The sequence below is a fragment of the Vombatus ursinus genome, unplaced genomic scaffold (assembly GCF_900497805.2).
Source record: "Vombatus ursinus unplaced genomic scaffold, bare-nosed wombat genome assembly UNPS02014810.1, whole genome shotgun sequence".
Classification (NCBI taxonomy): Eukaryota; Metazoa; Chordata; class Mammalia; order Diprotodontia; family Vombatidae; genus Vombatus; species Vombatus ursinus.
In genome coordinates this window covers 7,702,334-7,717,655 of record NW_020954588.1, presented here as the reverse complement: position 1 = coordinate 7,717,655, position 15,322 = coordinate 7,702,334, and the positions used below count along the sequence as shown (strand labels likewise).

General features: G+C 36.3%; 2 protein-coding genes across 2 annotated transcripts in view; one reads left to right on the top strand and one right to left on the bottom strand.

Annotated features, from left to right (window-relative positions):
- PCOLCE2 (procollagen C-endopeptidase enhancer 2) overlaps nucleotides 1-7,034 on the top strand; it is an 82,448-nt gene extending 75,414 nt beyond the window's left edge. The window contains exons 7-9 of the mRNA XM_027876000.1: nucleotides 2,286-2,369; nucleotides 4,221-4,388; nucleotides 6,506-7,034. Of these exons, the coding sequence (XP_027731801.1) occupies nucleotides 2,286-2,369; nucleotides 4,221-4,388; nucleotides 6,506-6,636 (383 nt within the window). The 3' untranslated portion in view covers nucleotides 6,637-7,034. The remainder of the gene's footprint in view (nucleotides 1-2,285; nucleotides 2,370-4,220; nucleotides 4,389-6,505) is intronic.
- A 6,706-nt stretch (nucleotides 7,035-13,740) lies between these two features.
- TRPC1 (transient receptor potential cation channel subfamily C member 1) overlaps nucleotides 13,741-15,322 on the bottom strand; it is a 76,972-nt gene continuing 75,390 nt past the window's right edge. Inside the window, exon 13 of the mRNA XM_027876007.1 lies at nucleotides 13,741-15,180. Coding sequence (XP_027731808.1) covers nucleotides 14,953-15,180 — 228 coding nt within the window. The 3' untranslated portion in view covers nucleotides 13,741-14,952. The remainder of the gene's footprint in view (nucleotides 15,181-15,322) is intronic.

The following is a 15,322-nucleotide window of genomic DNA, read 5'->3' as shown; positions in this document are numbered from 1 at the left end:
ACAGACACTTGACTTGCCCTTTCTCTTAGGAAAAGTATTATTAGTTATGTAATTTCCAAAGAGCACAGTCAGGTCCTTGGTGGATAAAGCCTTTTCTAATAGCCATTCATGTAGGGTATGAATTGGTCAGCCATTCTAGAAAGCAATTTGGAACTATACCCCCAAAGTGACTAAAATATGGGTATCCTTTGACCCAGAAATACCACTACTAGGCCTATTCCCCAAAGAGATCAAAGAAAGAAAAGTACCTACATGTACAAAAAAGATTTAAAGCTGCTCTTTTTGAGCTAGCAAAGAATTAATAACGAAGATTGTGCCTATCAGTTTGGGAATGACTGAACAAATTATGTCATTTGAATGTAATGGAATGTTATTGAGCCTTAAAAAATGATGAAAAGGATAGTAGGAAGTAGAGAAGATGAGTAAAGTGAACAGAACCAAGGTAATATTTGTCTCTATAACAACAATATTAGATACTATAAAAACAACATTGTAAAAATATTTTTGAAAGATAAAAGAACTTTGAACAACACAATGATCAACCATGGTGATTCCAAAGGACTTAAGATGATTAAAAAAAATGATGCCCACCTCCTGAACAGAGAAGTATTGGCTTAAGTATGCAAAATGAGAAACAAAGTTTTAGACAGGGCCAACATAGAGAATTTGTTTTCCTTGACTATGTATATATTCGTTACAAAGGTTTTGTTTTTCTTTTTTTCCCCTCAATTGGGAGAGGGGTGGGTAAGAAGAAAACAAAATACTTGATGATGGAAAAACTTCAATTAAAAATGAAAAACAAACAAAAATAAAGACATTCATGCAGCTAAACTGGAAATTTTTTCACTATGGAAAGATTAGGAAATGAGTTCATGCTGACAGAATTAGAATTTGTAATTCCTAAAAGCTTTGATGTCCCCACAGTGGTTTTTGTAAGTTTCAAAATCCTACGGCAAGTGCCCAAAAGCAATGCCAGAGGAGTTCTGACTGGTCCTATGGTTGGGGTTGACGATCCCAAAGATCACTTACAGCGCTAAATCTTATCATACTAAGAAAGAAAGACTTCAAATATGGACCTGAAGATACCCCACACCCTCCACAGTTAACACATAGGGAAGTGCCTGCCAAATTAATTGTTAAACATTTTTATGGAGACGATGATTACACATCCTTATTTTGTTTTCTTGTTTTAAAAATGTATTTAATGACTACTTCGCATGTTTCCTCACAGCTTGATATCACAGCTTTACTACAGATAATGAAATAAATATGTTTACCTTGCTTTATACAAGAGACAAGCTAGGGAAATAGACCTTCATTTGATTAGCATGGGGAACTCTCAGGAGACAGCACTCCCTTTAACAGTATGCATATCAAAAAACAAAACAAAAACAAAAACAAAAAAACCCAAAACAATATGCATGTCAGTATCTTCCCTACAATTCATATTCTTAGAGAACTCCCTAGAGCACCAAAAAGTTAAGTGACTTGCCCAGCATCACTCAGGTATCCTGTTCACCCCTTTACCTTTCACAAGACATGTATTTATAAAAACTTGTCGGTAAATCAAATTTAGTGAATCGTTATTACAACAATCATGGCCAAGTGAATCCTGCATTAAAGGCACTAGAGGAAAGCTCTGGGCTACGAATAAGAAGATATGAGTTCTAGTCCAGCTGCTCAACTTACTTGTCTTTTGGCCTCAGGGAAATCAATCTTTCTGAGCCTCATTTTCCTCATTGGTAAAATGGGAATGAGAATAATCTCTGTTGGTCTACTATTAAAAAATCATGCAAACGTGAAGTATTTCTCTTATTTAAGTCTTCAACTACCCTTGATATTGATGCCTTTAATTAACCTGCCTACTATTAAATTCAGAAGTTGTAACTCTAAGATCAGATTTTTATATACTTGGCTTTTGTAAAACTTGGCACATCTTTATAATAAATCCTTTCTAAAAGTTACTTTAGGAAAGCATTGGTTGAAATAATTAAGAAAACAAAGAGTCATTTGGATCATCTTTGATCCTAAAAATTGCAAGTATCCTATCAAGTTGCCTGAGGGAAACTGGAGTAGCTGTTCATAACAATGAAAAATTATAAAGAAGTAATCTTTTTAGTGTATTTCTCTTGAATTCCATTGTTAAGGCTTAGACCTAGCTATGTATGCAGATTGGTGCCCAGGGGGATACCTAAGTCAAATCTACAGAGTTAGATGCAAACACTAATTATGCTTCTATGCATGCATTTTTTATGAACTATATGGCTTTCTTCTTTCAAATAAAGGTTCAAGACCTACTGTAGCCCTATGTCAACAAAAATGCAGAAGAAGTGGGACTCTGGAGAGCAATTATTGTTCAAGTAACTTTGGTAAGGGAAAAAAAACATAGCTTTTTCTTTGTAAAGGAAGACTTGGGGAACTGCATGATTATTCTTAAAAGAATTACTGAAAATTTAAATGTAAGTGGTCAGTAACATAATTTACATAGAGAAGTATCTGCACGCCATTTTATTTTATTATTGTATCCTTAGAAAACAGACTGTTTCTCTTTGGGCTACATTTCAACTTGCCTTAAATTGGGTCAGAATTGTAATAAATACTAGACAATCTTGTGGTTGAGATGGTATACAAGAACAGATGAACTACTAAGGAATCCCGGATCTAGGCTAGGGAGAGGTTTATAGACTGACATTTATTAGCAGAAAGTCAAATTGAAAGCAAATCAGAATCCAGGGAAGACTGAATGGTGGAAGTGGGGATGGAGTCTATGAACCACTGGTGGGATGTGCTTCCTGAGACCTCACTACACTAAGTTTCCGGGTATCTAGCATATCACAAAGATGATGTTTTCTGATATATACATGTTAGAACTTTTAAGGCGCCAACCCTGCTATTAGACAGATATCCAGGGCTCTGTGAGTCTCTGGAATGGCAAGCAGCACCAGCTGAATGATTTACCATGTGAAATCACTGGAAAAATGGCTTTTAAAAGAAGTTCAACTCTATGGTTTTTAGATATTTCAACAGTAGCATTTTTCAAATGTGCATATGTTTCTAGTCTACATACCAATCACCAATCAAGGACCAATAAAATCCTAGTTATAAAAGAAAAAATAATTTACAATGCAATTTCACTTTTTTCATGTCATTTTGTACTGAATTTGCTGGCACCAGGAATGAATGAATGAATAATTCAATAACAGCGGAGCTTTCACTAGCTTGTTGTACCTTAATCAAGAATTATCCCCTGTATGGCCAGGACCATCCCACATCTCAAGAAATACAAATTTCACTCCATTCAATTGGGCTATGCCACCATTAAATAGTAGCATTGCTAATTCCAGAACAGAATTTGGTGGCCCACGGGAATAAACTGGTCTCATTTATTCAATGAACCAGGAATGGAAAACTTTTTCCCCCTATTAGGAGTCACTAACCCATGGAAGAAAATGGAGTTATAGGAATAAAAAACAATTCATTTGAATTAATTTTCCTTATTTTTTGAGAGAGAAATGTAAAACTTTCCATTCATTAGCTTTTAAAATAAGGAGCAAAAAAAATAGAAATAATAAAAATTAAATACATTTTATTTTTTATTATGAAGAAAAAAATTGACGGGATACTAAAGGATGAGGGAACATCATTCTCACATAGAAGGGAGAATGAGAAATGTATAAACAGGTGGAAAAATAAACAGATGTAATGAAAGAAACCAAGATCATGAAGAAAAAAGCAGAGGGAAAGACAGACAAAAAGAAAGACAGAAATGGACACACCCTCAGAAACACTTAAAAAAAAACCATACATACTTTGACATAGCAACACCTCCCTCCTGTGGCCTCTTAGGATATTGTTACTAAGCTGTGGTGTGTTTTCACAACTATAGGCATAAGTAGGGATAGAAAACTGTTTGGCTAAATTAAGCCTGGGTCCAGAAACTCCCTATATCTGTAGTAGATCATTGAACTATTGTTTTAATTTAGTATGAATTTATATTTCTTACACAAGCAAATGGTCATTATCTAACAAATGTAATATCCCAATAGATCCTTTTAATTTTTCCACAACTCTGGTAAAATTGAACATTAGGGTTCTATCAGGTTCTTTTCTTTAGCTTTCCAATATTTACTTCTGAAATAATGAAAAAAAATTCCATTCTTTTCAGTCCTGCTCACTTGTTCCTCAAATTTTCACCTTTAAAAAATTGCTTTCTTTCTTAGTGCTAGCTGGTACTGTTATCACAACGATGACAAAGGGTGGAAGCTTGCACGCAACAGTATCAATCATCAACATCTACAAGGAAGGAAATCTGGCAATTCAGCAAGCTGGCAAGAATATGAGTACCAAGATCACTGTTGTTTGTAAGCAATGTCCTCTCATCCGAAGAGGTGGGTAAGATAGGAAACTTAGTAGAAGGTTCTAAAGCAGGTGATGGACAGTCTGAACTAAAATAAAAGTAATGTCCTCAAGCCAGTTAGGTGGTGCAGTGGGTAGAGTGCTGAACCAGGAGTCAGAAAGACCGGAGCTCAAATCCAGCTTCAGATACTTACTTAGCTGAGTGACCCTGGGCAAGTCACTTCATCTTTGTTTACCTCAATTTCCTCATCTGTAAAATGGAGTTGATGATAGAAGATCAAATGATATAATAGTTGTAAAGTACTTAGCACAATGCCTGGCACATAGTAAATGCTATATAAATATTAGCTATTATTAATATTTAGAAAGTGCTTTGCCAACTTCAAAATTCTCTATAAGCACTATCTGTTATCAGGTATAACAACACCTGCTTCTGATAATTTTAAATATATTTTAGGAGAATAATAGAATGAGGTTGAATTCCCATAGTATGGCAAATTAAAAATACCCAGATGACGTTCTGATAATATCTGGCAAGCCTCTGTTTTATCCTCACACTTGATGTATGGTCAGCCCCTCAGCAAGCGTTCATTAGCACAATGCGAGGAACACAGTAGGCACTTAATAAATGTTTATTGACAAACACCTACTAGGTGCCAGGTGCTGAGGGTTAAAGTACAAAAAATGACACAATCTCCATTTGCAAGCAGTCTACATTCTAATGGAGGAGACATCAAGCACATACCTAATTATATCCAGCATAAAACAGTTTGGGAAGAAAGGCACTAGTTGTTGAGGATTAGGGGAAGAAGGATCAGGAAAGGCTTCATGCAGAAGATGGTGCCTGGTCTGCAGCTTAAAGGAAAAGGGGTTCTATGAGGCAGAGAAAGAGGGAGTGCATTCCATGTTCCATGTCAAGAACAGATAGTAAACACTTAAATGCCTGCTATGGATCAGGCACTGTGCTAAGTTTTGGGGATACAAAGAAAGGCAAAAGACAGTCTCTGTTCTCAAGGAGCTCACGGTCTACTGGGGGAGACAACATGCCAGTTAGGTTAGATCTCAAAGTGCAAAGGGGGGAAGGTCATTTAGGATGCTGTTGCTATAATTAGGCAAGAGGTGAACAGAAGATAAGCCATGTTCTATACTGGAATCCACATGATGTAGAAAGAAGTCAAGAAGTCAAGTCAGCACATTGACTGAGGAGGAAATGAAGAATACGCACAGTTGTCTGTTTTTACATTGTTGTTGTTATTATACATATTATTCTCCTGGTTCTGCTCATGTCATTCTATATCAGTTCATAGAGTTTTCCCAGGTTTCTATGAAACCATCCCTCCCTTGTATTTCTTTGCAAGCTAAACACACACAAACACCCTTACATACAGCAATAACTAACATTTATGTAGAGTTTTAAGATCTGCAAATCACTTTCCTTAGGATGATACTGTGAGGTAAATAATTAACACCATATTTAGCAGATGAGAAAACTGAGACTCAGACAAGTTAAATGACTTGCCCATAAAATTAGAGTCAATCAGTGATTACATATCACAGGAGCTGCCTTCTCAACATATTTTGGAATCAACTTACTTAACTCTGAAAGGACATTTAGAGTCTGAATGTTGTGGCTTTAAACTTTTACAATTCTTGTTTATTTTTTTCATCTGTCTGTTGTCCACCCTTACAGATAAAAGGAAAGGGAGGTCTAAAGAGATTAACGACTTGCCCCTAGCAAACACAGACCACTGATGATGGTGCTAGAAAGTGAGAGGCAGCATGATATCCAGTAGATATCACAGCATGAGTAAGCCATGAATTAGAATCACACCTCAGTGCCCAGAGGACCTTGGGGAATCAATTAAACTTTGTCGGCCTTAATTCCTCATACGTCAAATAAGAGGCTTGGACTAGACAACCATTAGTCTAAATCTATGTCGAGGTACCTATTCGGATAGCTCTAAATCGAGGATTCTATATTTATTGATTGAATAGTGAATTCAGATTTTCAGAGACAATAACCTCAAAACAGATTTTTATTCTGGACAGTGGTAACAGATGACAGACAGCAACTACCCAAAAAATTAAACATTGCATTAATGTGTTCAGAAAAAATACACATCTCATAATTTCACATTTGTACCTTCAGGTCTAAATTATATCATCATGGGTCAAGTAGATGAAGATGGGCGAGGAAAGATCACACCAAACAGCTTTATCATGAATTTCAAGATGAAGAATCAAAAGATCCTGAATGCCTTGAAAAATAAACGCTGTTAAAGAAGAATGATATCCAATAAAGCTGCATTCCAGTATATCTTCTGAAAGATCTATTTTCATTCAGTAGGAGGAAGAGTCTTTAAAATTAAATACTGAGCATTCCCAAAAGATCATCAGCTTGATAGCACATGGCCTCACTTAACAGTGATGAAAATTATGTGTACAGTCATTGAGGCATGGATCTGATTACCAACCTTAAGACAAGTTGCAGTAATCATGTGAACTGAAACGTGTGAGGTTCTGAAAACTTGGAAGCTATTAATTTATACATCTTGGTAAATAGGAGTTCTTTTAGAAATGAATTTTGTGAGGATGTGAAAAGGAAGATTTATAAGTGCAATATTTATAGTGATATGATTTTTAACTTCTAGCTTTTGCTCTGAGTTTTTATATTGTTTTCTGGCATTTTTATCTATGCTTAATAAAATATTTTAAAATAAAATGTAGCAGTCATTATGTTTGCTTTAGAGTAAGCTGGGCATGTAAAGAGTAAACACAGCATAATTCCTGGTAATACACATGGAAGGTCAAGTCTTTGTTGGAATTCATGTATTAAAAATTCCACAAAGAATTAACATTCTATCTAATTTATTTTTCCAACTGGACCTATGATTTCACTGAAGGTAAGGACATCCCAATGTGGAAAGACCCTGGACCAATATGAATAAGCAAGTGTTGTAAAACTTGTGTCTTAAAAGGTCGCCTGGGGCACTGAGAGGTTATGTGATTGACCCATGACTATGTGGCCAGTGTGTGTCACAGGGCAAACTTGACCCCAAGTCTTCTAAATCTGAGGCAATCTTTTTTGCAACTACCTGCAACACCAGTAGTTCTTAACCTTTCTTTGTGCCATGGATTCCTTTTGGTAGATGAGTACTAAGGCAGAGGATCAGGACTGTGGACCCCTTCTCTGAGTAATGTTTTTAAATACATAAAATACACAGGATTACAAAAGAAACTAATTATATTGAAATACCGTTATCAAAGTTCACAGATATATGATTAAGAGCCGTAAACTGTGTCTTGTTTTTTTCATTCTAGTTCATCTGTGGCACCTGAATATGCCTGACTTAATTCCACTGCATAGACCCTAGAGATCACCTAACCTAACCATCTTCCTTCCCACTCCACCCACCATTACACAGAGATGCTGGAAGCCCAGAGAAAGCAAATGGCAGAACTAGGACTAGAATCCAGGTCTCCCAAGCAAGTGTTCCATATATACTACTTCATCAGTTTGGACTGGATTTGTAAAGTAAGAGAGTAATTACCCCCTTACAAACAGGTGGAGATAACAGTCAGTGTGGGGAAACCACTCCACCATCTCTGACCTAGTAGATAACATAAATCACAAGGAGTTGCCTGAGGTGCATAGAGGGTCAGTTGATTGCCAGGGTCATGTCATATAGAGGCCGATTTGAACCCAGGTATTTCTGACTCCCACGTCTAGCATCTGGTGTGGTCAGACCATTCAGGATTTCCAGACATAGTAACTCATAGCCATTCAGACCCTTTACTCTTTTCTGACCACCTGTGTTCTAGTCCTGAATCCTTCTGTTCTCTCACCTCTGTTTCTAGTACCAGCCTTGCCCTCCTACTTTTCTTTGTAAACCTACTGGTGATTTCCAGCTGTGGGCCTGCTTTCAGTTCTCTGTTTCTGAAGCTAAAATTAAAAGTCTTGAGTAAAAGTGGTCACATAAATAGGTGGGGATCAGATATATTCTTTGCTAAGGCAGGTCAATATATTTAAAGCAGGGGAGAGGTCCATCTTACATAATGCACATCTACACATGGAGTAAACAGTTTTTTTGAGCATGCTAGTATTGGATGCATACTCAGGTGGATGGGGAGTCCCATCTAGAGTTATTATGAATGGATTAGTCAGCTTCAATAATCATCTATCCTGATCCCCAATTGTCTCACATTTCATTTTTCAAAGACACACCGTTTCTGATGAATTCTGATCCATCTATCCAAAAATGATGTCCATGAATCAAAAACACAATCAAATTCAGCCATAGCCAACTGGGAATTATTCAGATTCACTAAAGAAGGATGAGGTACACCGATTGATATATGAAGGGCTGTTATAAAGAATACAGTGACTAGTTGTTTGTTCTTGTTCCAACTCAACTAGCTAATACTACTAAGAACAGAAAAAAAGAGGAAATGATTTAAACTGTAGCATAAGGAGCTTTAGGTTAAAGAATTTATTGATAAGATTCTTAAATATCATAATGGTTTTCAAGAGTGAGCGAGGTTGGGGGGGAGTCCTTCTTAGTGGAAGTAAACCTGGGAAGGTTTTCATGTGCTTTTTCCTGGTGGTGGATGGACTAAATGACTTTCCTAAAGCTAAAATATATACTCTAAAGAATGCATATGGTGGGGGTGGGGAAAACAAGCCTACCTGTCAAATATGTGATTAACTAAGACAGTTCTTTTTTTAAACCCACATTTACCTCCTACACAAGCCTGCTGTTATGCTGCTTGTACTACTGTTATTTGATTTACATCAGAAATAATGAATCCTGTGAAGATAGTTATTTTTAAAACATGTAACTACCACAGTTTAAAATTTGCCCTCAAATTCTTTGTGTCACTCATTTTGGGTATCTCTTCCAAATCAGAGTCCTGTAAACGTTCACAGAAGCTAGCAAAATCATCAAGTTGCCAAACTAATGACATCACTGTCATGACCAAAGTGATTTGTTTTTCCTCCTAAATATCTAAGTCCCAACTGTATAACAATTCCTGTCTCACAGACCGCTTCTGAATCATAGGCAATGTTAACAGTGCTCAATCAGGCAAGTTTATTTAAAAACAAGAAAAGTGAAATAGACCCTGCTTAGGGGGCACTGAGTCTTTAAACTCTTTAAAGTCTTAACTTAACTTAACTTAAAGTCTTTAAACAGTGCTTTATGTGGAATGGAAAGACAAAGCTTGGCTAGTGGGAAATAAGCTAATGAGACCCAAAACACTGCGAACCCTAAACTTCAAACAAGACTGAGATGCTTACAGAAATGTGTCTGTATCTGCTCTATAAGTGACAGCAAAAAAACTGGAAAGAACCTAAATATTCTGTGATTGATTGATCAGTTGGTTAGTGTCTTTTGAAACAGGCCACAGAAACCTGTTGCTTTTGAGAATTTCCTGGCAAAGACTGAGAGGCAAACAGAGCTGGATCAGGCCAAAAACGATGAAGTACAGCTATAAGATGTCCGTTTATACTGTGTCTGTTTTGCTGGTGTATTGACCCATCAGGAACACCATTAGGGGGTGGAAGTGGTGTGTGTTTAAGCTCCCCATTCCCTTGGGCATCTCAGATACTGTGGCTATAACTAATATAATTATACAATAAATGCTACTGATAATGAATCAATGAGTACTTAAATGCCTACTATGTACCAGACCAGGCACTGTAGACACAAGACAAAAAGGAAGCCATCCCCAACCTCAAGAAGCTTGTACACTATTGGGCTAATGATATGAACATAACTATTTATTCAAAATACATACAAGGTAAATGTTAGGGGGAAAGACACTAGTGGAGGAGGTGGGGAGGAGAATCAAGTGGTACTTGAGCAGCAAGGAATTCTAAGAGGTGGAGGTGAAGGAGTGTATTCTAGGCACAGGGAATAATGAGTACAAAGACATGAAGACAGGGTGATGGAGTGTCGTAGGTGAGGAACAACAAGGCTACACTGGTTGAACCACAGAATGCAGGAAGAATAATACATAATTAGGTTGGAAAGATATTTTGAAGAAGAGGAGTTTATCTTTGATCCTTGAGGCCAAAGGTAGCTGTTGGAGTATGCTGAAGAAAGAAGTAACACAATCAGAGCTGCATTTGAACAAAATCATGTTAGCAGCTGTGAAGAGGATGGATTGGATTGAGGAGAGATGAGGCAGGAGGACCAGTGAAGAGGGTTTTCAATAGTTCAGGCAAGAGGCGATGAGGGCTTGAAGCTGGGTGGTTGCCTTTATTAGATGTGAGAGATAGGGATACTGAAATGGAAGATTTGACAATTGACTGGACATGTAGGGTGAGTGAGGGTGAGGAGTCTAACATAAAGACAAGATCGCAAACTTACGGGACAAAAAGGATGGTGCTGCTCTTGATAGAAATAGGGAAGTTATGAAGAGGAGTAGATTTTGGGGGAGAGGAGATTTATTTTAGAGATGTTGAGTTTGAGATGCCAATGGAACCAACAGTTGGAATATATAATAGGCAGTTATGGACATATGACAAGACATCAGGAGAATCCCGTAACATAGCAATATATTTATACAAAATATTATAGTTGGGAGGGTCAACATCTCAGGACAAGTCTATGATGAGATTGTAATTTATAGTGAGTAGCAAAGCATGGGGCATATCTAAATAACAGTCAGAATTCCTCCTCTCCCTTTTTTCGAAGTATATCTAAGAGGGCAGAACTAAAAGTATTATATACAGCCATACCACAATTAATAACAACTGGTTTCAAGAAAATGCAATCTTGCTGAAAATGACAAATGGGCAGTTGACTAAATAATGTTTTAGCAGAATCTCAGAACTGGAAGGGACCTTACAGTCCAACCTACACACCTAAACAACAGTGTCCTCTACAACATACCTGTGGTTATTCAGTGAATATGAAAAAATTCGTTTGAATGAATAAGGATTAGAAGAAGTTACAGTGGTAGTTCTTGATAAAGCTGCCATTGATATCAGTTTGTACGCTTATTACAAAGTTGACCAAAAAAATTTTAAGATAATTACATTTTAAGAAACACGAGACTGAAACCTATTATTTTCCCTCTTCAGGTAAATAACCAAACCAAATAACTTTAAATAGCATGAGTTCATGAATTTGATTCAATTTAGCAAGTATTTAAGTATTCCTCTGGAGGTATATGCACAAAGAGAAGCATAGCACAAAGTAAAATGAGGAAAGAGAGGACACTAGCTACTGGAGGAATAAGGGAAGGCTTTGAAGAAGAAATGGCACCTGAGTGGACCCCAGAAGACAAGGATTCTGGGAGGCAAATATGAGGACAGCATGCATTCCAGACATAAAGGATAGTGGATAGACAGGGGAAGGAGATGGAATGTCAGTTTCAAGGAACAACTGACTTAGTTTGGCTAGAACAGAGCTTATCGAATAGGATGAACATATATTTCAGTTTGTGATATTATTCAAGATAACAATGCTGATGGGGATGTCGGCTATAAGCACATCCATCAAACAGTAAGATTTAAGGCATTTTTAAGAAAGGCTTTTGGCTTAAAATTTTAATATGTAATTCATGCTGAATGATCAAATACTATGGGTCAGTAGTGGAGTGTGGTTGTCTTTAGGGTATGATGTTAATTCATCATATCATACACTATTATAAAACCAGATACAATTTTTGGAAACTTTTTCTCTAGAAAATAACTATGTGACAAGAAGTCTTGTAAGAAATTACCAATTCAAAATCAGGAAAAATAATGATTGACGATTCAGTCTAAATAATAGGAGAGTCAATAAGGAAGGGACGAAGCCCTATCTTGCTTTCTTCTTTTTTAATTTTTTTTTTGCATTTTTTTTTTTGGTGAGGCAATTGGTGTTAAGTGACTTGCTCAGGGTCACACTGCTAGTTTAAGTGTCAACTGGCTAAGGCTGGATTTGAACTCAGGTCCTCCTGACTCCAAGGCCAGATCTCTATCCACTGTACCACCTAGCTGCCCCCTTATTTTACTTTCTTGAGAGAGTAAGTAGAACACACGTGGCCTCAAGGCCACAAGAAGCCCTAGAGGTCCTCAAGTGCAGCCCTTTGACTGAATCCAAACTTCACAGAACAAATCCCCTTAACAAAAGGATTTGTTCTGTAAAACTTGGACTCAGTCAAAAGGCCGCACGCAAGGACCTGGAAGGCCACATGTGGCCCACTCCTGGGCCTCTAGAACATTTTTTTTTTGTTGTTGTTGTTTTGTTTTGGTTTTGTTTTTTTTGGCTAGGCAATGGGGTTAAGTGACTTGCCCAGGATCACACAGCTAGTAAGTGTTATGTGCCTGGAGCCGGATTTGAACTCAAGTCCTCCTGAATCCAGGACCAGTGCTCTATTCACTGCGCCCACCTAGCTGCCCCTCTAGAACATCTTAATGCTGAAATTATTCAAATTATTTTGGAAAGGCAGCATAGCATTGTGGAAAGATACTGGACTTACCTGAATTCAAAGAATGCCTCCACCCCTAATTGGCCATGTGATTTTGGATAAGCCTCTTAGCTTCTCTGAAGCTGTTTCCTCATCTATTTCATTTATATACCCAGCACTTAGCAAAGTGCCTTATACAAAATAGGCACTTAATAAATGTTGAATCTGTGAAATTGAGATAATACCTATCCTACCTCAAAAGTTGGTGTCAAGAATGAATTTGGTTGGGACAGCTAGGTAGTGCAGTGGATAGAGCACTGGCCCTGGAGACAGGAGGACCTGAGTTCAAATCTGGCCTCAGACACATAACACTCACCAGCTGAGTGACTCTGAGCAAGTCACTTAGCCCCAACTGCTTCACCAACAAAAAAAAAAAAAAAAGAATGAATTTTGTCAACTACAAAGCACAACATAAATGTCAGGATTTTTTTTCAATGTTAACCCATGTATACGGTCATATTTCTAGAAGAAAAGGTCTACCATGTCACCAGACTAAGAAAGTGCTGAGGAACACAAGACAATGGGTCTAGAACTGTTCACAAAAATAGAAAAGAGCAAGGCAGAGTTAACAAACACATTTTGGGTATGTGTACGGGGAAAGGGGAAGTGGTTCTTGGCCTGAAATCCACGAAAATATCAACTGTCCAAAACAGAATGTTAATTTCTAGAATGGATGCCAGACAAATAGCCAATAACTATTAGCTACTTGACCTCAATATTAGATTTAGGTCAAATTTGGCCAGTTTACCTTACATGCTAACTTCATTTTTCATTACCGTATTTTCATTTAGTCAAAATGTTATCTTTTTCATTTAGTTTTATTTCTTTTTTGTTTTTCAAGTACATTTTAATACAACAGATAAACATTATGCCAATGTATAATCCAAAGTCAAATTTTATTATTTTTTTCTTACAATGCTATCATTCAAAATATACCCCCATAAGTAATTCATGCACACACTAGGTGCTCAATAAGTATCTTTTTTTTTTTTACCATGTATTATTTTTAGAATGAATGAAAATCCTGATGTTAAATCCCAAATGTGATGTGCATAATTTTATAGTAGACAAAATATATAATTTTACAATAAATATTTTATATAAGAATTCACCCAAAAGAGGGACCACTTACAGTTTGGTAATTCCATTAAAAAAGAAAAAAGGAAGAAACACATTATACCTAAAACCTCTATTTTATGATCCCTGGATCAATAATGCTTATGGACCTAGGGCTACCTGCACCCTATGTTCATAAGACTAGCTAACATTCAAGTGAGAAGATTATGCTTAACTTCCACTTAACGGAAATCCTACCTTTCAATTCTGTGGCAGGAGTATAACAGATTTTCAAAAAAATTTAATTCTATTCCCTACAAAGCACAAAATAATCAAATATATTATACTCTTCAGCAAAAAAAACAAAAAAACACTTTTCCATTGTAAGCAGGAAGAATCATATACAAATAAACACAAAGTCATACTTATAGAAGCTATGTTAAACTGTGTAAAATATTTTGATACTTAGCACAATAAATCAAAGATAGTTTAAATGTAAAATAAACTTCTGCAATAAATATTGTTGGAAAACAAGATTCTCTTCAATGTTCACAGAAACAAAAGTTATATTATAACCACAAAGAAAACCATTCTAAATCCTTATTTTTGGTTTTTGTTTTTAAAGTTCTAGGAGCTTTCCCCAGGTTAAAGAAAAAGACTGTAATAGCCCAAATAAAGTTGTATTCCTAAAAAATGAACACTAAACTCAGCTATATCATGCTAATTTTTTACATTCTTAAAACCAGTAGTTCTACATTCCCTATGTATCTCACAGAGTAAAATCAATCCACATTTACTTTTAAGTACTTGATATAGCTTTTGAATAATAGATGTAGTCACAAATATCCCCCCCCAAAAGATGAGAAAGTAAAACAAAAGGCTATAAAATTCTGTCTGTTAAATTGCTCCTACTAAAATCCATGCTCAGTGGATTTTTTAAAGTATATACATATTTTATATAACGTACATAATTAACCTATAAGTCTTTAAAGAATGGCTTTGACATTATTTCTACATTCCAACCCACACCTTAATAAATTTAGTTGCAAATTATGTAAATATCCATGGCCTAGAAATAAGTTAATTTCTTGGGTAAAACATAGCATATTTAGAAGTCCGAAAGCCAAGTAAGTCTCTTATTTCATTTCGGAATTTTGATAGATCTTGGCGTAGTTCATTGAGATTTTCTACAGTTGCCTGATCTGTGCTTTGCATCTTCTGTCTCATGGAAGTTAAATAACGATGGACTAAGCAACACATCACTTTTTGGTAGTTTTCATCTCTCTTTTGTTTCAGGTTTCTCCATTCCTTTAAAATAAAGAATAATATATCTCTACTAGTTATGGTTATTTATATGTGCGCAAACAAGATATATTTTTAAAAATTTTGACAATACTCAAATATACCAACATATAATCCTAGAAGCTTAAATACTTCTTTCTTGATCCGT